At 46.6% G+C, this 27973-nt stretch overlaps 1 protein-coding gene across 1 annotated transcript in view; it reads left to right on the forward strand.

The window, feature by feature from the left end:
- Nucleotides 1–346: 346 nt before the first annotated feature.
- RCAN3 (RCAN family member 3) overlaps nucleotides 347–27973 on the forward strand; it is a 33578-nt gene continuing 5951 nt past the window's right edge. The window contains exons 1-4 of the mRNA XM_075908948.1: nucleotides 347–523; nucleotides 9821–10065; nucleotides 26861–27034; nucleotides 27698–27869. Coding sequence (XP_075765063.1) covers nucleotides 9871–10065; nucleotides 26861–27034; nucleotides 27698–27869 — 541 coding nt within the window. The 5' untranslated portion in view covers nucleotides 347–523; nucleotides 9821–9870. The remainder of the gene's footprint in view (nucleotides 524–9820; nucleotides 10066–26860; nucleotides 27035–27697; nucleotides 27870–27973) is intronic.

The following is a 27973-nucleotide window of genomic DNA, read 5'->3' on the forward strand; positions in this document are numbered from 1 at the left end:
TAACCCCTCCCCCCAGGCAACCCCCCCATCCAGGCAATGCCTCCACCCCTCCCCCCAGGCAACCCCCCCGCCCAACCTAACCCCTCCCTCCAGGCACCCCCCCCATCCAGGCAATGCCTCCACCCCTCCCCCCAGGCAACCCCCCCCGCCCAACCTAACCCCTCCCCCCAGGCAACCCCCCCACCCAGCCCCCCAGATATACCCCCCACGCAATGGCCCCTCCCGACTTTAGCCCCGCGAGGACGCCCAGGGGGCGGGGCTTCCCCTCCGCGCAGTCAGGCGACAATCGATCGGCAGCGGGCCGGGCCGGGCCGGGGCCGGCGCATGCGCAGGAGCTGCTCCGCGCTCGCTCCCTTTCCATCCGGGTCACTCCCCCCCGGTCCCTTGCGAGGCGGGGACGGGAGCGCGCGCGCTTGCGCGTCCCCCGGGAGAGTGACAGTGCGCGCGCCTGGCCGGGGGGGCGCTTCGCTCAGCCACCGCCCGCCTGCGAGGGGCGCCGGCCCGCGGGACCCGGGCGGGGACGGTGAGTCGCGAGAGCCCCGCCCCCTCAGGCCCCGGCCCCCCCGCGGCGCCTCTCGCAGCCCCCCCAGGCGGCGCGGGGCCCCGGCCAGACGGGGGGGGAGGGGCCGCTTGCCCCCCGGTACCCCCGGGCAGTGCCCCCCCCCGTACCCCCGGGCAGTGCCCCCCCAACCGGCCCCTCCCCCCGGTACCCCCGGGCAGTGCCCCCCCAACCGGCCCCTCCCCCCGTGCCCCCGGGCAGTGCCCCCCCAACCGGCCCCTCCCCCCGTACCCCCGGGCAGTGCCCCCCCAACCGGCCCCTCCCCCGTACCCCCGGGCAGTGCCCCTCCCCCCGTACCCCCGGGCAGTGCCCCCCCAACCGGCCCCTCCCCCCGGTACCCCCGGGCAGTGCCCCCCCAACCGGCCCCTCCCCCCGTACCCCCGGGCAGTGCCCCCCCAACCGGCCCCTCCCCCCGTGCCCCCGGGCAGTGCCCCTCCCCCCGGTACCCCCGGGCAGTGCCCCCCAACCGGCCCCTCCCCCCGTGCCCCCGGGCAGTGCCCCTCCCCCCGGTACCCCCGGGCAGTGCCCCCCAACCGGCCCCTCCCCCTGTGCCCCCGGGCAGTGCCCCCCAACCGGCTCCTCCCCCCGTGCCCCCGGGCAGTGCCCCCCCAACCGGCCCCTCCCCCCGTACCCCCGGGCAGTGCCCCCCAACCGGCCCCTCCCCCCGTGCCCCCGGGCAGTGCCCCCCCAACCGTTCCCTCCCCCCGTGCCCCCGGGAAGTGCCCCCCCAACCGGCCCCTCCCCCCGTGCCCCCGGGCAGTGCCCCCCCAACCGGCCCCTCCCCCCGTGCCCCCGGGCAGTGCCCCCCCAACCGGCCCCTCCCCCCGTACCCCCGGGCAGTGCCCCCCCAACCGGCCCCTCCCCCCGTGCCCCCGGGAAGTGCCCCCCCAACCGGCCCCTCCCCCCGTGCCCCCGGGCAGTGCCCCCCCAACCGGCCCCTCCCCCCGTGCCCCCGGGCAGTGCCCCCCCAACCGGCCCCTCCCCCCGTACCCCCGGGCAGTGCCCCTCCCCCCGTACCCCCGGGCAGTGCCCCCCCCCAACCGGCCTCTCCCCCCGGTACCTCCCCGGGCAGTGCCCCTCCCCCCGTACCCCCGGGCAGTGCCCCCCCCAACCGGCCTCTTCCCCTGGTACCCCCGGGCAGTGCCCCTCCCCCCGTACCTCCGGGCAGTGCCCCTCCCCCCGTACCCCCGGGCAGTGCCCCCCCCAACCGGCCTCTCCCCCCGGTACCTCCCCGGGCAGTGCCCCTCCCCCCGGTACCCCCGGGCAGTGCCCCCCCCAACCGGTCTCTCCCCCCGGTACCTCCCCGGGCAGTGCCCCTCCCCCCGGTACCCCCGGGCAGTGCTCCTCCCCCCGTACCCCTGGGCAGTGCCCCCCCAACCGGCCCCTTCCCCCGGTACCCCCGGGCAGTGCCCCCCCAACCGGCCCCTCCCCCCGGTACCCCCGGGCAGTGCCCCTCCCCCCGTACCCCCGGGCAGTGCCCCCCCCCAACCGGCCTCTCCCCCCGGTACCTCCCCGGGCAGTGCCCCTCCCCCCGTACCCCCGGGCAGTGCCCCCCCCAACCGGCCTCTTCCCCTGGTACCCCCGGGCAGTGCCCCCCAACCGGCCTCTCCCCCTGGTACCTCCCCGGGCAGTGCCCCTCCCCCCCGTACCCTCGGGCAGTGCCCCCCCATCCGGCCCCTCCCCCCGTACCTCGGGGCAGTGCCCCCCCCAACCGGCCTCTCCCCCCGGTACCTCCCCGGGCAGTGCCCCTCCCCCCCGTACCCTCGGGCACTGCCCCCCCATCCGGCCCCTCCCCCCGGTACTCCCGGGCAGGAGTGCGTGTGGAGCATTTAAAAGTCTCAAATAACCTGCCTGGTGACAGTACTAAAATAATCATCGCTTTTTTGGGTGTAGAAGCTCTTGCTTCAGAGCAACATATTCAGAGCAGTTTCTGCATTGTGCTTTGTCAGCGCAGCAACTTGCTCCTCTTTGCAGCTAGAATGGATGATGTGAGACATAAAAATAGGCATTTTATTTTAGGGTTACATTTTCCCCTCTATTTCAGTACACTGTAAAATAACACAACTTAGCACCAGCAGTCATAGAGTGGTTAGGCATTGCATGTGCAGTATGCTCTGTTTTTTAAGGTGTATTGTTTGGCTTCCTGTGTTTCTGTATGTTTTCAAAATGGTCATAAATACTCTTGTGGTCTAAGAACCAAAGCAGCATATTTAACCATTTAGTTGATTCTTAGTTCCTTCATTTCCCCATTTTTGTCAGGACATGTTATTTCTAAACTTCATTGCTGATCTTGCAAACATTGACTTATATGGGGTTATTTACTCAGGAAGGTAAAGTTAAGCATGTTTGAGTTGACAGGATTTCGCTTTTAAACTATACACTTTAGGAGCAGATATGACATATATGTTTTGAACTTGTCATCACTAAAGACTGTTGGAAAATTTCTGACTACTGTGCTAGCAATGGTAGGGCAACGGAGATACTAATGTAATCACCTGCTGGTGTTCTTTACTTCTGTCACCTACCAATGCTCAGAGCAGGTCTAGAAAAAGTAATGTTAAAAGCATTGGTCGTATATTGTCACTGGTGCTCCTGTTATTTCTCTGATACTTGAGCAATAGGGGACGAATTCCAAAAATCCTCATTGTTGACGAGGCCTTATAATGCTGCATACAACTTTTTAAAATATGCGTTCAGTATTTCTAAAACTGCCTACTATCTTGGTATCTAAGTGTGCTAACCAGATCGTATTATTGCTCGTTGGAATAAAGGAATTAATAAGAGATCAGATCAACTGAGTGACTAAGGTTCCTGCTTTGGTTCACAGAATCAATGCAGTCCTAGTATATTAGATCACTTAAACATCTAAAAATTTGACAGAGAATTCAAATAACATACATTAGAGGAGGATGCATGTTATCTGGCATGTTGGGAGAATGGAAGAATATTTTAGTTAACTGAGAATTACATGTTTACCAATGGAACACCAATTTTCAAAGAATTAGAATACAATAAAATTAATGAAGTATAAAATAGTATACAGGTTAGGGATGTGAATGGGTAACTGGCTAACAGTGCTGCTTACCAGGCCGCCTGCCTGCACCTGCGGAAGGCTGCTCCAGCCCCCGAGGGTTGGGAGCTGGCCCCATCTCTCCTCTCCCCTCTTCCCTCCCACTCCCGCACACAAGGGGACTGGGAGCAGAAACTGGCTTCCCCACATGCTGAGATGCTGACTCCTGCTGCAGGAGAGAGGGGGAGGTGGCAGCAGCAGCCGGCCAGTGTAGGGGGCAGGAGCGGGATCCTGTTTAACTAGGATTCTACATCCCTAATACAGGTACACACCAAACCCACAGTAGTACTGCATTTCAGAGTGGTTGGTTTCTTGAAGCATTTAGGTGTGGAAAGTTTTCTTTACAGTAGGTTATCTTATGACAGTACATATAACAGCACATGGCATACAACCAGATCACTACAAACATACTTAACACCAACATTTAATCTTTCTTTGATAATTGAGAAGGCACTTCAGGATTTTGCAGTCCCTCAGGCTCATCATCAACATCAGTTATCATTGTAGACCTAGACGGTATAGAGATCGGGTTGAATTTGTAATGAGCCTATGAGACATCCCAAAGGCTGCTTTTTTGAATAAACCCCTGATTGCAGCTTGCTTGCTTGTCTTCTGCCTCTTTTGCACCGAAGTAGATTGCTGGGTAGTATACTAGTCTCAGTTACTAGATTGAAGATTCGTATTTGGAGATACCAGAAATGCCAGTTAAATGAGCTTTCTAGTTAATTGAGTGCTGGATAGCAGAACTTTTACTGTATTATGTTTGGGATGCCTAACTAGACAATTGAATTCTGATCTCTGGTTATGCATTTCAGTCATTTTCAGGGTTATACTGCCCTCCTTTAATATACAGTCTTTCCTTTACATGAAAGATAATTTAACATAAACATGTCTACCTAATGCAGGGGTGTGGAACCTCAGGCCTGGGAACTGGATGCGGCCCCTCAGCTTTCCTGGATCTGGCCCCCGATGCTCACAGCTCCCCCTTCAGCATAGGGGAGCCTGCACCTATTGCAGGAGAGGAGCATACAAAATCTACTAGCCAGAGCCCCACTAGGCTCTGGTTGTGAGGGGGATGTGGGGAGTTTCTTTTTCCTTCTCAGGCAGGGGCCATGTCAATGAGGGTTTGTTTTAGTGTCTCACTTGTGTGTGGCCCCCAGCTGATTTTTCTGTGGGTCAACAGCCCCCGACCCAAAAAAGCTTCCCCACTCTTGACCTAATGGATAGGATTTTTGTAACAAGCAATATTTTCACGTACTTGAGTGGACCAGAATTTGGGTGAAAATTGGTTAAAACAAAATAACAACTTTTATAAAACCAAGAACTTGGTGAAATCATTAAAAACTAAAAATAAAGTGCCTAACCCATCACAGGTAAGAGAATTCCTTTTTTATAGAAGAGAAACTGGGGCAGAGAGTTTGTGCATCACAGTGGTGAGCACATTAAAAATAGAGATAAAGAGGTTGGTATTTGCCCAAGGTCTCTCAGTGAATGAGGGTCAGGGCCTGAATTAGAGATTTGATGGTCCCAGTAGAGTGCTCAGTCTACTCATGACACAGTGCTTCTCTTTCCTGTCTTGACTAGTCTCTGAAAAAGCTACTGTACAATACATGTATATGGTCTTTTAAAATGACATATGTACATCAGAAAACTTAAAAAACAACAATAGTCCTGTAGTATCTTAGGGTGTGTCTAGACTACATGCCTCCTTCGACGGAGGCATGTAGATTAGCCAGATCGGAAGAGGGAAATGAAGCCGCGATTAAAATAATCGCGGCTTCATTTAAATTTAAATGGCTGCCCCGATCTGCCGATCAGCTGTTTGTCGGCAGATCGGGGGAGTCTGGACGCGATGCCCCGACAAAGAAGCCTTTCTTCATCGACACAGGTAAACCTGGTTTCACGAGGCTTACCTGTGTCGATGAAGAAAGGCTTCTTTGTCGGGGCATCGCGTCCAGACTCCCCCGATCTGCCGACAAACAGCTGATCGGCAGATCGGGGCAGCCATTTAAATTTAAATGAAGCCGCGATTATTTTAATCACGGCTTCATTTCCCTCTTCCGATCTGGCTAATCTACATGCCTCCGTCGAAGGAGGCATGTAGTCTAGACACACCCTTAGAGACTAACAAAAATATATAAATAGTATCATGGGTACAACCTACTTCTTCAGATGACAAATATGAAGCAAGGGGCCCAGAGTTTGAAATATAAAGCAGAAAAGGAGGGGTGAGTAGGAGAAGAAAGAAAGGAAAAATGTACATCAGTTACTTTATTTGGCTATCCCACTCTAATTTTAGTGGAGCATTGCATGAATCTGTGATTAGCCATTCATCAAGTTCAATGGTGGTTGCAATGTCAGCTATGGTTTTTGGGAACTGATATTTTTGGCAAGTTTTCAAATAATAACGATCCTATCAAAATTAACAGAGTTATAGATTTGTTATTTAATAACTAGAATTAGGGGATGTGTTCTTTTTTAAAAATAGAAAATAGTTTAAGCTAAGATTTCTTGTGATTACACGACTATTCAATTAAATTGCTGTTCAGCAAAAGTCAGCATTTTCCTCATGTTTAAGGGTGTTTATGCTGTGAATGGGGTAATGTGATTATTATGTAGTTGTAGAAGGTTGAGTGCTCATCTACTAATCAGGAACTCCAGGCTCTAATCTCACTCTATTCAGAGCAGTATTGGCCTTGGTCAACTCATGTGTTTGGTGGGTTTTTTCCCCCATCTGCAAGAGGGATGATGGTCTGCCTCATAGTGGAGTGTTTGAAGATGTTCGTGCTAAATCAGGCATAGGGAACCTCAGGCCCGGTGTCCAGATGCGGCCCCTGGATCTGCTTGGATACGGCCCCCAAGACTTAGGGCTCCCCCTTCAGCATTGACAAGCCTGTGCTGGCACTTCAGCCCCCCACCCCCTACCCCACTGCGGGGCTGGAGCACACAAAATCTGCTAGTGGAATGTGGGAAGTGCCTTTCTCCTCAGTCAGTAGCCACATCAGGTTGTGTGGTGGGGGGGTTGTTTTTAGTTTTTGCTTTTCACTTGTGAATGGCCCCTGACTGATTTTTCTGTGGGTCAGCAGCTCCCAACCCAAAAAAGGTTACCCACCCCTATGCTAAATGATGATCTTACATGAAAATATTTACAAATGAGTCCTTGTGTCCATGTTAAGATATTTATTATATATGTAAATTACACTAGACTAATTTAGGTTTAGTCTAGGATCACAGTAACTTTTGCGCCAAGGTAGCAGTGAGTTGTCTGGATTATTTGCAGCACAAAGCACAAGGTCCAGGTGTCTGGCCACATTCAGTCAGCATCCGCTCCCTATCGTTCTGTGTGATTCGGAGAAAACTGATAATGCACACATCAGTCTAAATGAAGCAGGGGAAGCTCTGTAACTGATACCATGGCAGTTCACCTCCATTTGCTCATCACCAGCAAAGCCTGGCTTGCTGACCACGTGAGCCCCTGCCTCCACACCCAGCTCCCCTGCCAGGCTCCTGGGGGAAGGGAAAGTTACACTCTCCAGGCAAGTGGGGTGTGTGTGTGTGCAGAACACAGAGTGACTGCATGAGCCATTCCCACTATAACCAGCCTCCTCACCTCACCATAGCCCCTTACGACCATGGCCCCTCTTTTGCAAATGCAGACACTTGCTACGTATGATAGCTGCAATTTGCAGCTGTTGTGTTGTACGTGCTTACTAAGCAGAAGCAAAAGAGTAAGAGCCCCAACCTGTTCCTTGCCATGCCTCCACCAATCTGAGTCCAGATGCTCCCTTAAGATCTGTGTGTGGTACTTGCTGGCTAATAGGTGCTTAAAAACATAACTTTGACCCTGCACTAACATGTGCCTATTGTGTTGGACAGACTTTCTAAATGGTAAGAGAGTAGCTTCTGTGCTCTACAATGTATCTTCTCTAATGCTTGCCCTTGGCATTTCCTGCGTTCTTCCATGTGTCTCCTGTAAAGTCTGCCCATCACTTTTTATGTTTTAGAGGGTGCAACAGTGAGTCTGTTGCTCACTCCTCTGGCTCCTCCCCCTTTGGTTAGCACAGGTCTGAAGTTGAAAAAAACATAATCAGGGTGACCTATTCAATGAGCAAAAGCAATCCACCTCCATCAGCAAAGAGCAATTAAATGTGTGGAGGAGAACAATGCTGCAGGAGATGCTAATGGAGGGAGAGGAGAACATTCAAGGACCCAACCCAGGAGGAGATCTTAAGGCTTGTGGGGTAGCAAACAGATCTTCTGATGGGCCTGGTAGAGGCACAGGGGAAGCGTATGGGGCATAGAGTCCGCCTCCACCCCATACTGAACCACCTGCCCTTCTAATCAAGTTTCAGGAGCCCTAGAATGTGAAAGTGTGGGGGTGTCAAAGGCAGCCGTCCACTCAACTTCCAGTGATGTCTCCTGGAACCAGAAGGCTTTCCTTCTGACACCTGTGATTGCTGAATAGGGGGATTATAATACATCACTTGCCCTTCCTCCCACTACCCGCCTCAGAGCCCATGCCCTGAATTTTTCTGCATCTGCTTCCTGGGTTCCCTAAATAAAAATGTATGATTTCTCAAAAATGATACCTTTATTGATTGTGTTATGGGGACTGGGAAGGGGGTGGATATAGGCCAGCATACTTAATGCAGGGGGCACCTCATTAAGAGCAACTTACGTGACTGTCATATCTCTGTCTGGTATTCACAAAACAGGTTTTCAGTCTTCATTGCTTGGGGCAGGATAGCCGCGAACTTAGGGCCGAGCTTGAACAAGGGGTGGAGTGGAATGGAGGGAGGGGCAGTGTCAGTGGTGTGGGGGGAGGGAGGGTTGCCCAGGGTCCTGCACCTGGAGCACTGAGAGGGAGGGTTGCCCAAGGCCCTGTGACCTCCCCCTTGGGACAGCCCTGGTCATTGGATGGAAACTGCAGTGCCAACATCCATGTACGTTTGAAAAATGTCCTTGTGAATGTACAAGTGTGATGATCAAATGAAGATGAAGCATCAGTACTGCAATGCCCCAGCACTGTATAAATGCATGGATCAGAAACTGGGAGTATCAAGTCATTTTTTCTTCATTTCCAGAATTTTTTTATAAGGGTATCTAGTTGTTCTCAATTATGGTTGTTTTAAATAGATACACGAGTGAGCATGGATTGAAATCCCCCCCCCCCCCCCCCCGTAAACACATCAGGGTTACAGTTAATGGCAGTTTTATCTGGTTGCTTCAAAGCAATATGCTAGTTAAGCAATTTAAATATTCAAAACAAACAACTGCAGATGGTAAATAAATACATTGAGTGCCAGTGTTTTCCAGTATTCTGCACAATTTACCCCTTTTCCCCCATCGCCAAACAAATATCCAAATGTAGTGCAGGCGGGTAGCCCTTCTAGAGATTCCACATTGCTGTATAGTAATGTGATAACTTCTTCTTTCTCACAAGTGCTCCTATGTTTTAGCAAGAATTGACAAAATGTGTTATATAAAATGCAGCAGTTGATGCAAAAATAGTTCATATTCTTTGGTTTTGTAACCTGTGTGACATCTTGTTTTCATTGTGTTTTATTTCCATCTCACATTTATTGTGATCGCTTGTATAGCGCAGTAAAGGCTACCCATACAACTTAGACTGATTCTTTTCTATTCATACACTGTCTGGTGTGGAAGACATTGTTGATGTAGTGATCAGAAAAGGGGGCTTGGATTCAGGAACATTGGAGTTTGTTGCTGGTTCTGCCACTGAGTTGGAAGAACCTGGGGCAAGGCACTTAGCTTTATGGTGTACATATTTTTTCATCTGTAAAAGGAGGAGATGGCACAGCTTGAACTGACTGGGTGAAGCTTGGTTACAAAATGCTTTGCCATAATTGCTTTCTAAATGCAAAGTGTTATGGCTTGAGGAAAGCTTGTAGAACAGTTTCCAAACACTTTAATTTTCTATTACTCTGAAAAAAATGGTTTATATTGTTGAGAATGGAAGGTTCCTTACCTTTCTTTTCACAGCTCAAACAGTTGGGTCTTAGGTTTATAGGAATGAGATAAAGTGGATCTGTACAGCAAGTTATTGCAGCCTTGACACTGATTTCTCTTTTCCCGTGTAAAATGTTTCAGCTCAAAGAATAATTGTAGCAAGAGAATCTGATTTACTGGAAATTCAGTACTTGTAATCCTCTGATTTTCTTTCTTAACAGATTCCTGATAGAAGCTCTGGCACATAAAAAAGAGTTGTTTTGGATGGACAATGCACAGAGACACTATGAAGTCTTGGAGTGACAGCCAGACAGATCTTTACAGCAGTGACCAAGAAGAGGAAGAAGAGATGATCTTTGGAGAAAATGAAGATGATTTAGAAGAGATGATGGATTTAAGTGATTTGCCTACCTCACTCTTTGCTTGCAGTGTGCCAGAAGCAGTGTTTGAGGTGCAAGAAGAAAAGGTGGGATATGCAGTGTATGGTGATCTAAATTGGTGCAATTGTAGCATATTTTGTCTAGATTTTTAGTGTTATTTACTCTAGTGGGTGAAAAAATAGCTAGATTTGCTTATACGTTCAAATTGACTTCAGTGTTGCTTGCCAATAAAGTCAAATTGCATTCTGCTACTATAAAACAGCTAGTTATATAAAATCTTTCTAGCATATCAGTTTGGTAGTATGGCTGTAGTACTTTTCATAGCCCATCTGCATGCTTCTCTCCTACATTACTTTTATGGTCCAGGAAGCACTTTGTTTCCAGGACAGGCATACCCATTAAAAGATTATAAAAACAATGAGTAGTCCTGTGGCACCTTAGAGGCTAACAAAAATATATATCTAGTATCATGAGTTTTCATGGGATGATCTTGAGACTAGTTATAAGACTAATATTTATTTCACGGTATACTTTATCAGACCTAATGAATAAGAAATAACAATTTAAAGTGTTTTGAAATTTCTAGTCCAAACAAGGCTTCTCTGGACCATTATCTTATTTTTTATTTGGTTACGCCCATAGTTATCTTTTGCCTCTAATGGTTATCATTGGAAAGAAACTTCTACGACATGAGTTCTAGAAAGCAAGCTATGGCTGAAATGTAAGTCTTTTATGTAATAGAGGTGTCTAAAATTCTACATGCTACCTGGGCGAAGGAGTGGTATCAGCTAGGAAAAATTGGTCTGTAAATCAGTAATACTAGGTGGCATTCTTCAATTTAAATCCGGCTCCTAAAGGCATTGGCAGTGAACTGGATTCATAAACTATTAATCGCAACAAACAACGCTATTTAAACCCTTCCAAAGATATTTATAGGCTGCTAATTGCCATAGTTGCAAAACATTATTATAAAGATAATCAAATTAAATTCCATTCTTGCCATCATAGGGTTTGGCTTAAACTTGACCATCTTTTCTTCCCCTTATCCTCCTTTTTCTTCCCCTTCCTTTATCTTCCCTTCTCTGTCATTACAAGGAAACTTCTGTCAAAATGCAGGCTTTGCACTGGACTCTGAAGCTGGGCAGACTAAGCCCCCTTATTGTCATCCAGCAGGTGTTTCACGCTCTAGGACCCCAGCACTAAGAATGTCATGCTGACAGCTCTCCCTAGAGATCTTTGTAGTTTCCATTTCCTGAGGTGAGGGATTGCTGGAGCAACAGCTTGAACAACAGCCAGTAATGCTGATATTCTTTCCTTTACAGCAGGGGTGGGAAACTTTTTTTGGGATTGGAGCCACTGACCATAAAAAAAATTACTTGAGGGTTGCACACAAGTTAAAAGGAAAAGTTGGGGGAAATCCCCCATGGACATGACCCCAACTGATAAACAAAAAGAAAAAAGATACTCCCCTTGCTTAGGTACATGCAACTCAGGCATCAGCCCTGTGGGGAGAGGGAAGGAGGTGGGTCTGGGGTTAGCAGATTCTGTGGGGTCTCCAAGACTCTGGGATGGGGTAAAAAATGAAGGGTTCAGTGTGTGTGAGAGAGAGCTGCTGGGGCGCTGGCAGGGGATGCAGGGTCTGGGTGGGTGGTAGATTGCAGGAGTAGACTAGGGTGGGACTGGGCAGGAGGTAGTGTGCAGGGGCGGGGCCTGGGCTGGGAGGGAGAAAGAGTACATGAGGGGGCAGGGAATGGGAGCACCTACCTGATGCAGCTTCCGGGGTGGAAGGCAGGGCACAGATGGCTTCACGCTGCCGGATTCCCAGCCAGTGGCAGCAACAGTGAGGGAGCCAACAAGTCAGCGCTGGGGGCAGATCTTCCCTGCACTGCTGTTTCAGTGCAGAGCCACTTCCTCCCCCACCAGGCAGAGCCTGTGGGCCAGATGTGCCTGCTGTTTGCATTGATCTGGCCAGCGAGGCTCAGGGCTCCTTCCCGAGCAATGGGGAGCTGGTTCTGGCTCTCCAGCCATGCGGTAGAGTGTTGAACTTCGGCACCCCATTTCCCCCAACATGGCTAGAGTGCCAGCGCTGGCTCCCCACTGCGGAGGGAGAGGGGAGGCCTGAACCTCACATGCCTGATCAGGTAAGCTGACGGCTACATCTGGCCCACAGGCCATAGGTTTCCATCCCTGCCTTACAGAGTAAGGATTGCAGCATCTGGCCCATGATTTATAATGCCACTTAAGTATTAGCATATTCGATTAGGGCAGCTTTGAAAAATTCTACTCACCTGCTTCTCCATGACAAGGTGGTTTGTATTGGGAGGGGGCACAGAAGAGTAAAAAAAAAAATCATTATTTTTTCCATCACCATGACAAACAGCAGACAAGTAGACTCTTTTTGAGGGAGGCAGATGTATTTTTGGACAGTTTTGTGCATGGCTGGATTTGAGATCTTCAAATTCTGACTTTGTGATCCATGTTAAAATTAGGGATGTAATGGTGTAGTCGATTTACCAATGAGCAAAAGCTTATAGGTGAATGCTATAGACTACATGCCTCCTTCTCCCCCGCCCCAGTAATTTTTTTAGCAGGCCTGCTAGCCACCTGTCCTAGTCCTGGCTTGCGACAGGTCCAGGACCTACCCCTGCTGCAGTTCTGAATTTAAAGTGTATTAGGAGGTAAGTGGGTGGGCAGCCCAGCTCAGTTCCAGCTCATGCCTGGTCCTGGAGCTCAGGACACCCTGCCCCTGGACAGGGGCTGCTGCCACACCTGTGTCCAAGGCAGCAGCACAGGGTGCCAGGCAGCCAGTCTGCGGGGGAAGCTGTTTTTTAACTGGCTCCCCTCACAGACCAGCTCACACCTGGCACCTGTGCTACTGCCTTTGTATCAGAGGCAGCAGCACGGAGTTACAGGGGGCTCCTCAGGAGTGGAGCCAGATTGCACTGGCTGCCGGCCCTGCCCCCGGGGACTATTGAATAAGAATTCATGATGTTTCTTAATTATTCAATTAATTGATATTTAACATCCTTAGTTAAAATTGCTGCCAAAACATACGTGTTTGTCAAACTCTGGAGCACTGGCCTGTTTAAGTTCTGTAGGCTGAAGATCAATTTTACCTGTTTTTGTTTGAAAGAAACCTCAGAAGAAATTAAATATTTTCTTTAAACCGCCTGTTTCATACACAGTTTTTATCTAACACTTTCCTTCCCATCTACTGCATGCTCGTTATATGCCAGATAAGTGCTAGTTTCCCTTTACTGTTTCTACTCTAGAGAGAAGCAATCCTGTCGTATCCCAAATCAGAAATTCATATTGAAACAAATTTGACTTGTCTAAAACAATTAATTATCCAAAAATGTCAGTGCTTCAAAGGTATTTAGATAATCGAGTTTTACAGATAAGAGTTATATATGACTTAATATTTCCAGAATGCCAGACAAAAATCTCATCATACCCCTGAGATATAAGTAGTCAATATTACCCCCATATTTAGATAGGGAAATTGAGTTACAGAGGGTAAGTAGCTCAAAACCACACAGCAAGCCAATCTTAAAGCAGGATTAGAATGTAGATATTCCTGGCTCCTGTGAATATGGGTGGATAACAAGGCTACTTTTCTTGCTGATATGGTTTGGTTCTGTAACTGCTTATGAAAGTCACAATGAAGGGCTCTGGTTTTTGGGTAATAACCTTTGTTAGAGCTGGTCAGATAAAAGCTTTTTTTTTTTCCATAGAAAATTTCAATTTTTCCACATAAAATTGAAAACTGAAATAATTTGGCCAAAACCCAAAGTAGTTTGATTTGGAAATACAGCAGAACTCCATTTATCTGATTTAATTGGGACTGGGGCCAGATTGGATTATCCAGTTATTGGATAATCTGGAGAATGGCTGCCTCGCTATCTCTCTGCCACAGGAGAGATCACCTGCTTCTGAACCTCCGCACACTGGTTTTTCAGTCAATAAGGAGAGCCAAATAATGGAGGGTTCCATAAAGGGGGTTCTGCAGTATTGTTATGGTATTTCATGGGAATTGTAGTTCACATGCCTCCTGCTCCCATTCTCTATAAGCTAGGCTCTCTGGTCAAATGACATCTTCCGTGATGCATCATGCTATCCTCTGTGTTGCGGGAAGCCAGTGCATCGTGGGCTTTGGTCTAGGGCTGTTAAATATTGGTTAATTGAATAGTCGAGTAACCTCATGAATTCTTATCGGTTGGTCGAGTATTCTATTGTCGCTGCGGGCAGGGCCAGCAACCAGTGCACTCCAGCCCCACTCCCGAGAAGCCCCCTGCCACTCCGTGATGCTGCCATTGTATCAGAGCACAGGGTGCCAGGTGGGAGCCGGTCTGCGAGGGGATCCAGTTTAAAACCCAGCTCCCCTTGTGGACCTGTGCTGTCACCCTGTGCTGCTGCCTCTGATAAAGAGACAGCGGTGCGGGGTGGCAGCAGCCCCTCTATAAGGGGTGGTCTGAGCTCCCGGATCTGGCATGAGCCGGAACTGAGCCGGGCAGGCTGCTAAAAAATGTACTGGCAAGTGGAGGGTGGAAGAGGAATGTGTGTGTCTATAGCATTAACCGATAAGCTTTTGCTTATCGGTTAATTGACTACACTTTTACATGCCTGCTTTGGTCCAGTGACCCTGGTGCATCATGGGAGATTGTCTGACTAAGAAGGCTTGCTCGCAGAGGAGAAAGGGAACATGAGGCAACCAAATAATATGCCTGTGAGAGAGCATGGCATCCTATTCAAATTGAAATATTTCAGTATTCAGCTGAAATAGTTTGTTTTTGGTCCACAATTCAAATCTTTTGGGCTTTTACATTTTTTTCTGTTGAAAAAATAAAAAATTTCTACATTAAGAAGATAATTTTAATGAAAAATGTTTAATTAAAATCCCTGTTTGCTATCAAAGAATGGTTTTGATGAAAAAAATTTCCGCCAGCCTTAAACTTTATGGCTACATCTATACTGGCATGCATTTCCGGAAATGCTTAAAACGGAATAGTTTTCCGTTATAAGTATTTCCGGAAAAAGAGCGTCTACACTGGCAGGCTGCTTTTCCGGAAAAGCGTCTGTGGCCAATGTAGACGTGTTTTTCCGGAAAAAAGCCCCGATCGTCATTTTCGAGATCGGGGCTTTTTTCCGGAAAAGACTACTGTGCTGTCTACACTGGCCCTTTTCCAGAACAGTTTTCCAGAAAAAGGACTTTTGCCCGAGCGGGAGCAGCAGTTTTTCCCGAAAAGCAGCTGATTTCTTACAGTAAATCGTCACTGCTTTTCCGGAAATTCAAGGGGCCAGTGTAGACAGCTCGCAGCTTATTCCGGAAAAGCGGAATAAGTGGCCCAGTATAGACACAGCCTATATGTATTGCTGTTCATTCCAAAGCAATTTATAAACATACATGCCACAGAAATGCTGCTATCTCTGGGATTGAAGGTAACAGCTGGGCATTGCCCAGCAGTGGGAGAAATCAAAACAAGGGGCAAGTTCCTGATCTTAAGTGTCTCGGGATTTCTTGTGTCCACATGGGGCAGACAAGACCTCTAGGCTGCGTCTAGACTGGCATGATTTTCCGCAAATACTTTTAACGGAAAAGTTTTTCCGTTAAAAGTATTTGCGCAAGAGAGCGTCTATACTGGCATGTGCCTTTGCGCAAAAGCATCCGTGCCAGTATAGATGCTCTCTTGCGTAAGAAAGCTCCGATGGCCATTTTAGCCATCGGGCTTTCTTGCGCAAGAAATCAACTTGCTGTCTACACTGGCCCTCTTGTACAAGAATACTTGTGCAAGAGGGCTTATCCGTGAGGGGGAGCGTCAGAGTATTTGTGCAAGAACCACTGATTTTGTACAGTACAAAGTCAGTGTTCTTGCGCAAATACTCACGGCCAGTGTAGACAGGCGGCAAGATTTTTTGCAAAAGCAACTGCTTTTGCGCAAAATCTTGCCAGTCTAGACACAGCCCTAGGGAAAAGACCTACACAGCAAACAGCATAGAGCTCAGTTTATCTGCCTCATAAATGTAAAGTGTTCATTCCTGTTTCCAGGGAATCTCGGTATTTCAGTATCCTGCTGTAGGACAACTTAAATAACAAGCATGTACTGCATATTAGACATTGGAGTTGGGATTCAGCCTCCTATTCCCACAATGGAGGTGGACAGTGTACAACAGGACATCAATGCAGTGTATGCACTCACTTTTCTATGCATGCCCATGACCCCTAGATAAAAACAAGGCTGGTAATCTACATCTAATTTTAGACCTGACTGCCTAGAGTGCCCATTTTAATAAGTATCTCGCTCTTCAGTAAGGATGCTCTTGTCAAAAATGCTTCATTGGTGGTTTTCACAGCTCTTAATATGTGTAGTAGTAAGCTGTGTTGGCCCATGGGATAAGAATTTGCAAATCCCGAAAAAGAGCTTCAAGGAATAAGGACTCATGCAAAGGCTTCTAGTTATAGTACTCTAGAAATATCAACTCTTAATAATCTCTCCTCTTATACTGCAATTCAGATAAAACCACAGATGGCCTGTGTTTAAGAGCCTTTGAATGGGAAAGTGTATTCTAATCTTCTGACCTATGTAATACAAATGATACTAAATATAAAAGTGAAATATTGCTAATATACCTTAGTGGCTTTAAGGCTTGTTTCCGTCTTAACGTGTATTCATAATTTCATAACTGCCCCCCAAATAACTTATTGGTAGCTGTCCATCAGTTTTATCAGTCTTTCCTGCTTGTTAACAGATCATACTGAAAACCACATTTAAATATGTTTGTTGCCAACAGAATTCTAGTGTGGCTTCCTTAACCAGGGAGGAGGCTCTGCTATCATCTCTCTAGTCTCCATAATCTAGAATGCAGTTTTATAATACAGGTTTAATATCGTTTTCGGATTCAAAGAAATCCTGTCCACACTGATCATGGAATCGATGCCAGAATTTTCTTTGCAGTTAAGTGTTTAAACACATTTCTGATCTTAGAGTCTTGGAGATCTTTTTCTTCATTGCCCTTCATTGCAGAGGCCCTCATCATTGGCTCTCTCTTTGCCACATTTTTTCCTGTTAGGAAAATGTCTGTTAAAAGCAATTTTTAAAAACTTTCTGGAAACATTATTATACCAGATGATTGAGGTAAGACTTGATTTGAAATGGACTGGTCTCTGTAAGCTAAGGAGAATAAATGTAAGGAATTACGAAAAGAGAAGCTTATGCTCAAGATGAACTGCCCAGAATACATCAGCTAGATATAAACCCACTTAAATAATTCACAGAACAGCGTGTATATCCCTGCAAAATATACTAGTAGGCCAAGTTCTCTTCTGCCAAATAGGAATCTATAAAATAGCAATTTCAGGGAGTAGGGATTTCACTTCCAGTGGGGGATAGGGAAGGGTGCGTGTGTGTGGAGAAGTGAAATCATATATAAGCTTTAATTGGTGCCCTGTCAGTGATAGCCAGTATGCCATATTTTTAGAAAATCTAGACATTTTGGATGCTGACTGCTGTCCTTTTTTCTTTTTTGCATTATCCATTGTATGCTGTGGTCTTTCAGTGCTTTGTAATTATGTTCTTTGTCCCTTGTTGACAGAACATATTTGTCTTTAACCATTGCCTTGTGCAGCTGCAGCTAGTGTGTTAACTGGTATACTCTGGTTTATATTCTGTATGGAACTCGTTTTGCATTCTACAGGTAGTTATTCCTTTTGCAGTTATTCCTCCTTATGCAGTGTGCTTTGTTTCCTGCAGATATTGCAATAGCTACATGGACCTGCCTTGTGGCCTTCATTGTTGAACACCTACAATCTGATGATTTTTGTTCACTACAGTCCCCATTATCTAATCTCCACTAGCTGCATGAACTTTATCCTATTAGCCTGATCTGCTCCTATCATTTCAGATTTATTTGCTGTGTTCCATAGTATTTGTTGCCTCTGCATGTTAATTTGACACCATCTGAAAATATATCACAACTCATGAAATTGTGCTATTTTCAATGCCATTTAAATACATGGTCAACCAGAAGGAGCATAACAGTAAACTAGTTTGCATCTCTCCGTTCTTGACATTTTTCTTTTACCAATAGTCTCAATTTCTTATCTCTAAGCCACTTTGCAGTCCCGTTTTACTTGCTCTTTTCTAATTACAATATATCACAGCTATCAACCTTGGAGTTTCTTGATTCTAATACTAGCAGCTTTGGAGCTAAAGGCTCAAAAGAGTGAGTTTACAAAGGAAGTAAGTTTCTATTTTTGGCAGTGCATAGCCTCAAGCATTCACACACTAGTTCTTAGAACATAAGAATGGCCATACTGGGTCAGACCAAAGGTCCTTCTAGCCCAGTATCCTGTCTGACGACAGTGGCCAATGCCAGATGCCCCAGAGGGAGGGATCACAACAGGTAACCCTCACTTGATCCCTCCCCTATCACCCGCCTCCAGAGAAACAGAGAAACATCCCTACCCATCCTGGCTAATAGCCATTGATGGACCTAACCTCCATGAATCTATCAAGTTCTTTTTTTGAACCCTGTTAAAGTTCTAGCCTTCACCACATCCTCTGGCAAGGGGTTCCACTGGTTGACTGTGCGCTGAGTGAAGAAAAATGTCCTTCTATTTGTTTTAAACCTGCTGCCTATTGATTTCTTTTGGTGACCCCTAGTTCTTATATTGTGGGAATAAGTCAATAACTTTTCCTTATTCACTTTTTCCATACCAGTCATGATTTTACTTCTGTGCCTCACTGATCCTAACAAGGGCATGTGTAATGAGAGGTTGTTAGGACCCTGGAACAGAGGCTAACCAAGGAAGTACCCAGTGTGAGAGGAAATCATAGCCCCTTTTGTCCTTTTCTGTTTTAATTTAGTTTACTCTCTTTTAAGTTTAACTCTTCTGGAGTTCTGTTTTATTATTAGTTTTAAACAACTGCTAAAAAATCATCTGTACTACAGGAGCAACTGGAAATCGAGGGTGGAGGTAAACTGGAAATGAATCATAAATCAGATATGGAGATAACTTTTAAAGCCGCTTATAGATCTGTACTTGAATAGGGAAGGGGACATTATATAATAGCTGTTGCTTGGTCAGCATGCTATAATCGAATTCCTGTGGTGCCGTAGAAAGATGCTGGCTGTTAAATTTGTCAAATGCTTATTTTCAGTTGCAGAGCTTTCTTTTTGTTGTTGTTGTTGTTTTTTTTTGTTTTTCCCCTGCAGAATACCTAGTTCTCCTTCGAGTGGTGTCTCTGTGGGTGATCCACTGAGGTCTTGGTGCATCCTCGTGTCATTGATCGGAGATTTTTGCCTAGCAGTGCCTCCCACTCATGCACACTTGCCATCTCACGCTGTTGTTGTCTGTCAGGTGTGCGCGCAGTGCAAGCCTCCTTCTGTTTCTTTTCTACCATCCTCAGCTGAAGACGGAGTCACAGCAGTGCTCTCCTTTCTGACAGGAAATAAAGAAACAGCACAGTTGGTTCAGCAGTAGTGAAGTGTAGTCAGTGTATAAGAAGTTTCACCTATCTCTTCAGTTTAAAAAAACAGCCTGCCGCCACAGTTTTTCCTTTGGCTCTAAGAAATGTGATTTGTGTCGGGATTCAGTGCTGGTTTCGGATGGTCACGCATCCTGTATTAAATGCCTGGGTGAAAGTCACGTAGCATAAAAGTGCCCGCATTCTCTTACATGACTGCCAGAGCGAGGAAAGACTGCAAAATGCGGCTGAAGAATCTTCTCTGACAGAAATCCCTCCAACCATCGGGGGATAAGTCCCAGGAGATACAGGTGCAACCGGCACCTCATGACAGGGCTAGCTTATCACTGCATAGAAGCTCGCAAGCATCATGAGCTTCCCCGGCATGATCACTGCCTGCTACGTCCCAAGCTGCCCATTCCCTGGCGTCATCAACTTCTGGCACCGTGGAGAAGCACAAATTGACCTCAGCCAGGAGAACTGAGTTGGAACTGCAACGCTCTGCACCTACTGGTGCAGCTAATCCACCAGTGCCAACAAAACCAGACATGCCACCGGCACCCACAGGTATCCCAAGGCCAATTGAACAAGCCAGTCGCAGACATACTGAATTAAAGTGCATTCCAGCACCAGAACATAAGAAAGCAGCTAGCAACATGCACCATTTACAAAAAGCCCCACAGTCAGGCACACCACCTCCACCAGTGCAGGGAGTATGTTCACCATGCTCCCCAACTTTACCTCATGCTAGCCTGTACAGACAAACTGTGGATAAAACTTTTCACTCTCCTACACCACCGCAAACTGAACATGGCAGCAAGCAGGGGAGTAGATTCTCATCTGGTCACTCATCTCCAACAGGATCAGTGGCTTCATTGCACTCTACCCGAAACTATCCCTTTCAACAACCCCCACAACGTCCATGGCTTAACCAATCATGGCTGTATCCACCACAACACCTTCAACCTCAGTGGCCTTTCTGGGAGCCATGGCATCCGTATTGTCCCCACTACTCCCGTCACCAATACACCAGCCTCTACGCCACATCCAAACTTATGTCCCCAGTTCCACCTTGGGACCTAAATCTCATTCTTGACACGCTCACCAGGCCACCCTTTGAACCACTAGCCATGGCCCCACCACAATACATATCCATGAAAGTCGCTTTCATAATGGCAATAACATCTGCAAGATGAGTGGGCAAAATTGTAGCCCTCATGGCTGACCCCACCGTACACTACCTTTACTAAGAATAAGGGTCACGCTCGGGCCTTATCCCAAGTTCCTCCCCAAAGTTATATTGGGCTTCCACCTAAATGAACCCATATACTTACCCACATATTTTTCTAAACCTTACATCTCTTTGAGAAAATCCAACTTGCACACACTAGATCTGAGATGAGCACTCGCATTCTACTTAGAACTGAAGAGACAAGAAAAGCAGACAGACTCTTCATGTTTTGGTCCATAAGGGAACAGCAGTCTCAGCGCAACGAATTTCCAAATGGATTGCAAGCTGCATATACATGGTCTACCAGCTTTGTGGAAAACAGCCACCACAGATTATAAGGGCGCACTCCACATGTGCGATGGCCACATCAACGGCTTTCCTACATAATGTGCCACTAGCGGACATTTGTAGAGCCGAGACGTAGTCTTCCCATCACACTTTCGCACAATGTTATGCCCTACAGGAAGGACCCATACCTACCTCCACTCTAGCAGATGTGGTCCTTGCTTCTTCACATACCCACCACCGTATGGCAGGTATTGCTACTTAGTCATCTGAGTAGAGCACCCACAGTGACACCACTCGAGGGAGATGAAGTAGTTACTCACCCTGTGCAGTAGAATTATAGAACACTAGAACTGGATGAGACCTCGAGAGGTCATCAAGTCCAGTCCCCTGCCCTCATGGCAGGACCCAGTACCACTAGACCATTCCTGATATGTCTGTCTAACCTGCTCTTAAATATCTCCAGAGATGGAGATTCCACAACCTCCCTAGGCAACTTATTCCTGTGTTTAACCACCCTGACAGTTAGAAAGATTTTCCTAATGTCCAACCTAAACCTCCCTTGCTGCAGTTTAAGCCCATTGCTTCTTGTTCTATCCTCAGAGGTTAAGGAGAACAATTTTTCTCCCTCCTCGTGACACCCTTTTAGATACCTGAAAATCGCTATCTTGTCCCCTCTCAGTCTTCTTTCCAAACTAAACAATCCCAATTCTTTCAGTCTTCCTTCATAGCTCATGTTCTTTAGACCTTTGATCATTTTTGTTGCTCTTCTCTGGACCTTCTCCAATTTCTCCACATCTTTCTTGAAATGTGGTGCCCAAAACTGGACACAGTATTCCAACTGAGGCCTCATCAGTGCAGAGTAGAGCGGAAGAATGACTTCTCGTGTCTTGCTCACAACACTCCTGTTAATGCAGCCCAGAATCATGTTTGCTTTTTTTGCAACAGCATCACACTGTTGACTCATATTTAGCTTGTGATCCACTCTGACCCCTAGATCCCTTTCTGCAGGACTCCTTCCTAGACAGTCTTTTCCCATTCTGTATCTGAGAGACTGATTGTTCCTTCCTAAGTGGAGTATTTTGCATTTGTCCTTATTAAACTTCATCCTATTTACCTCAGATCATTTTGAATTATGATGCTATCCTCAAAAGCAGTCGCAACCCCTCTCAGCTTTGTATCATCTGCAAACTTAATAAGCTTACTTTCGTTGATGAAGATACTGTACAGAACCGGTCCCAAAACAAACCCCACTTGTTCTGCCCTTCCAGCAGGATTGTGAACCATTTATAACTACTCACTGAGAACAGTTATCCAGCCAGTTATGCACCCACCTTATAGTAGCCCCATTTAAGTTGTATTTTCCTAGTTTATTGATAAGAATATCATGCGAGACCATATCAAATGTCTTACTAAAGTCTAGGTATGCCATGTCCACCGCTTCTCCCCTATCCACAAGACTCGTTATCCTATCAAAGAAAACTATCAGATTAGTTTGACATGATTTGTTCTTTACAAATCCATGCTGGCTGTTCCCTATTACCTTATTATCTTCCAGGTATTTGCAGATGAATTCCTTAATTACTTGCTCCATTATCTTTCCTGGCACAGAACTTAAACTGACTGGTCTGTAGTTTCCTGGATTGTTCTTATTTCCCTTTTTATAGATGGGCACTATATTTGCCCTTTTCCAGTCTTCTGGAATCTCTCCCGACTTCCATGATTTTTCAAAGATGATAGTTTAAGGCTCAGATACCGCCTCTATCAGCTCCTTGAGTATTCTAGGATGCATTTCATCAGGCCCAGGTGACTTGCAGACATCTCACTTTTTAAAGTGATTTTTAACTAGTTCTTTTTTTATTTTATCTTTTAAACCTATCCCCTTCCTGCTAGCGTTCACTATATTAGGCATTCCTTCATCATCATAATTCTTGGTGAAGACCAAAACAAATGGTTCTTTGAGATATGTGTCCCTGTGGGTGCTCCACTACTGTCCTTTCTTTCCCTCTACTTGGAGTCCTTTATCGGATTTCAGGTAGAAAAGGAACAGAGGGAGCCCGCACTGCACACGGACCTAACAGACAACAGCAGCGCAAGATGGCAAGTGCGCAGGTGTGGTGTGGGAGGCACTGTTTGGCAAAAATCTCTGATCACTGGCGTGAGGCTGCACTGAGACCTGAGTGGGACACATCTCTGAGAACCATTGTTACCGCACAGGGGTGAGTAACTTCTTCTTCATTAGCCGTTAATATTATACGCAGTGTTACCTGCGTCTCTTTAGTTTAGCTAGTGTGTGGATTATTGCTAGGTCTGCATAGGTCACTGGAAAAATTAACTTCCAGTCCTATATATTCGCACTAAACTACTTCTAAAAATGAATCAAATTAGGCCCAAATATATTTGAGTCATCGGTGGACAGAAATACATGGTCATCCATGTGTCGAAAGCTTATGTAGAGAGACACTGTTGTGAATCTTTTTAAAAAGAGTAATTTTAAAATATTCCTGTATTTGGTAGAGCATCTTGTAAATGTTTTCTTCCCTGCATTCATCTCAAAAACTAAAGAAAAACAAAAAAACATACATACAGATCCATCTCTGTAAAGACGTCAGTGGTTCAGCAAGTTAATAAAACTAACAATAAAAAACAAAAGTTAAGTAGGAATACTTTCTTAAACAAGCCACCTACACTGCTTGAGTTCTTCCTCCTTAGCGCTGGCAATATCCTATCATTCCTTCTTTATGTGGAGAGTATTGAAAACATGCACCATGAGATGTTGGCTTTGTTTCATTCATGTCTCCAAGAAGGTGATTTGTCGCCACAGTTTTGCTCTTTCTTTGAAAATACTCAACTAGCTTTACCTGAGCACATGAGGTTAATGTATGGGAGACATGCTAGCTCTCTATCTAATGACACTTGGATAATTGGCTGCCACATGAAATCATTCTATAAGGTGTTTACAGCATTACAGCCTTCATTGGCATGTAAATGCACATAGGGTACAGGGATCAGCTGAGGTGGCATTTCAAAAGGGCAGTGCGGCGCTGCAGCTTTGAAACGCAATGCAGCACTGCCCGTTGAAGTACCCCTTCTTCTCCCCCCCCCCCGTTGCTGCCTTTATCTGATAGGCAGCAAGGGGGGGAATCGACTAGTCAACTAGTCTTTAATATCCTTACTGTGAGGGGAACCAGTTTAAAAACCAGCTCCCCTCGTGGACCATCTGCCTGTCACCCCATGCTGCTGCGTCTGATAAAGAGGCAGCAGCACGGGGTGACAGCAGACCCTGTCCGGGGTGGAGGGGTCTGTGCTCCTGGACCCAGCATGACCCAGAACTGAGCTGGGCTGCTTGCTAGCCTGCCTCCTAATACACTTTAAATGCAGAGGTAGGTCCCTGACCCATCGCAAGCCAGCACTGAGCCAGGTTGCTGGCCATCCTGATAAAAAATGTACTTGTGGGGGAGAGAGGGGGAATGTGTGTGTCTATAGCATTAACCTACAAGCTTTTGCTTATCGGTTAATCAACTACACTATTACATCCCTACTCAAAACATGAAACTTACTGACTACAGTGTATGTGTAGTCAGCTATATAGTGAACTATTTTATTTAATCTTTTTAATGACAAATACATGAAACATACATTTACAGAAAGGATTGTCAATAACAAACTCCTTTTCTGGATTGTTGTTTTTTCTTTGCTATAAATGGAAGAAATTAATCTTGAGGGCTGCATTTAATAATAGAAGGCAGAAGAATTCAGACAGAACTGACTTATGTAGTGCCATAAAATGATACGAATGGCCATACTGGGTCAGGCCAGTGGTCCATCTAACCCCAGTATCCTGTCTTCTAACAGTGGTTAGTCCAGGTGCTTCAGAGAGAATGAACAAAACAGGTGGTCACAGAGATCCATCCCCTGTCATCCACTCCCAGCTTCTGGCAGTTAAGAGGCCAGGGACACCTAGAGCATTGGGTTGCCTCCCTGACCATGAACTTTTCCAATTCTTTTTGAACCCTGTTGTGTTTTGGCCTTCACAACATCCTCTGGCAATGAGTTCCACAGGTGCTTTATGTGAAGTTGTGATAAACTTGCTACCGTTTCATTGGGTGATTCCTGGTTCACGTGTTGTAAAGAAGTAAATAATACTTGCAAGTTCACGTTTTCCACATCATTTGTCATTTTATAGACCTCTGATCATATCTCCCTTAATCATTTCTTTTCCAAGCTAAAAAGTCCCAGTCTTTTTAATTTTATATGAAAATAATCCCATACTCCTTCTCATTTCTGTTGATCTTCTGTGTAACTTCTCCAATTCTAAGACATCGAGATGACTAGAACTATATGCATGATTCAAGGTGAGGGTAGACTGTGGATTTATATCAGGAGTGGGCAAGATACAGCCCGCGAGCCAGATCTGACCCACCAAGCATTTTGATCCGGCTTGCGCCCACCCTTGCATCAGAGAGCAGCACCAATCCATGCGGCTAGCTTCCTCCTGTGGCGCTCTGTGGTGCGGGGAAAGAGAGGCTTCAATGCACTCCTCCCACCCCCAGCAAAAATCTCTCAACTCTTACTGACTGGAAACCAGTTTCCAGCCAATAGGAGCTTTGAGATTTTGCTGGGGGCAGGGACAGGGTGGAAAGCCTCTCCCTTCCAGCAGTGCTGAGAGCCACATTCATAGCCAGCCAGCAGTCTGGGGCTGCTGCGAGAGTGGGGGGGGAACCCTGCTTGAGTGTGCTGCTGACCGGGAGTTGCTTAGGTAAGCACCTCCTGGCCAGAGCCTGCCTCTGGCACCCCACCCCTCCCATCTCCAACTCCCTCCCAGACCCTGAACCCCCTCCTAAATTTTTCCCCAGGTCAGAATCCTCTCCTGTACCCATATTGCCTCCTGGATCCTGAACCCCAATCCCCTGCTCCAGGTCACAACCCAAACCCTTTGTATCCACCTCCCTCCTGCCCCAGGTCACAACTCCCCCTCTCCAGACCCTGCTTCCCTCCTATATCCCTCCCCCAGGCTGGAATCCTCTCCTGCACCCATACCCCCATCAGACCCTGCACCCCAAACTCCTGCCCCAGGTCACAACCAGTGTTCCCTCTAATTTTTTCCATTCATGTGTGGAATAAATGTTATGCGTACTGAGGCATGTGCAGATGTGCACCGCCAGTAGAAACACCTGCTGCCGGCTGTTGTCAGCGGTGGGCGTTCTGCTAATCGGGTGGATGGCATTTTAAAATCTCCTGGGTGGCTGCCCAAGCACTCACTTTAGAGAGAACACTGATCACAACTCCCTCCTTCACCCAAACTCCTGCTCCTGCACCCCAGTCCTCTACCCTGAGCTTCCCTTCTTCACCCAGCCTCCATCCCACACCCCACAGCCCCTCCACAGAAAAGTGCACTCCTTGACCACTTACCAAAGTTTTGGAGTGGCCCCCATCAAAAATTATTGCCCACCCCTGATTTATATAGTTGCATTATGGTATTTTTTCTATTCTCTATCTCATGGTGTTTTCAGGACCCATAGGTTAAAGGCACATCAGAGTGGAAATTTCTTTGTTGAGCTGTCACTAGATGGCACTCTATACATTGAGATCTGTAGGGCTTTGTTTACATGTGTCCACATTACTGTACTTTAAAAATGGAAATAGAATAGACAGGAGTTTTAGATTGGTTACTTTCTCTTACAAGCTTCTAATAGAAGAGATGTCTAATACAGTTACTGAGCAGGTCTATTCTAAACTTTTAAAAACAAGGGGATGAGTGAACTAAAGAACATTCAGGTTCTAAAGAAGTAATGTAGTTGAAGCAACTCAATCTGAGTGGAAAAAGTCAAAGAAAAGTATATTTTCACTAAATAAAAATCTTCAATTTGTGGCTGACTTATCTTTTTATTTCGCCTTTAGGAAAGATTTGAAGCACTTTTCACGATATATGATAACCAAGTTACATTCCAGTTGTTCAAAAGCTTTAGAAGAGTCAGGATAAATTTCAGCAACCCAGAGGCAGCAGCAAGAGCACGGATAGAATTGCACGAGACAGACATTAGTGGGAAAAAGCTGAAGCTCTATTTTGCACAGGTATGATGCAATATATAGATGCTCTAAATGTACCCTTATCTCCTCTCCATTCTGTATGTATTTATGGGCTCTCTTCCTGACAGGATTCTGACCACACACACATGCATCCTTTCTCCACTTCAGTGAATCTACACACTAGGGACTCTTTTTCCACATGCAGATTATGCAGCTCTGTAATTGGCCATAAGGGTCACTCTTGAGTGACAAAGCTCTTCCCTGGTCCACAAGCTAAATGCACTCCTTTTCTTAAGTGCAATCCAGAATCGCCTCTCCAAAGATACTGGGTCCGTGTACAGATTTGGTTGGATTACTGCCTCAACATGTGTTCTATATGGTACCAAGGTCACTGCCAGCATCTAACAAAATAAATAACTAGAAACAGTTGGAAGAAATTGGGGGTGAGGGGCAGGAAATATTTGGTCACAAAATTTTTACTAATGCTATGAGGAATGAGAGGAATCTTCATACGGAATAGTTTTTTCCGAGGAAATGTTACAAATTTTGTTGCTTGTGATGTTTAAAGTGAGGCTGAATAAAACACTAGAATAGTGTTGTGAAGAGCAGTCCTATATTGGAAGAGAGCAATACCTCTTCCTTCTATCCCTACTAGATCCTCTCTAGTCTAACTTCTGTGATTCTGTTTGGGTGGTGGTGTTTCTGCAGGTCCAGGTGTCCAGTGAAGTAGGAGATAAGTCCTACCTCCTTCCCCCAGAGCCTGTCAAACAGTTCCTGATATCGCCTCCTGCATCTCCACCAGTTGGGTGGAAGCAGAGTGAAGATGCAACTCCTGGAATAAACTATGACTTACTCTGTGCTGTTTCCAAATTGGGTCCAGGTAAAAATGTTCTCTTGCTTTTGTTGCTGGTCAGTTTTAGAAATGCCTGCTCAGTAGCTTTCTTCACCTCTCTAGGAAAAAAGTGGAGTGTGGACACAGATCTC

Source organism: Pelodiscus sinensis, chromosome 25 (genome assembly GCF_049634645.1).
Source record: "Pelodiscus sinensis isolate JC-2024 chromosome 25, ASM4963464v1, whole genome shotgun sequence".
NCBI lineage: Eukaryota > Metazoa > Chordata > Testudines > Trionychidae > Pelodiscus > Pelodiscus sinensis.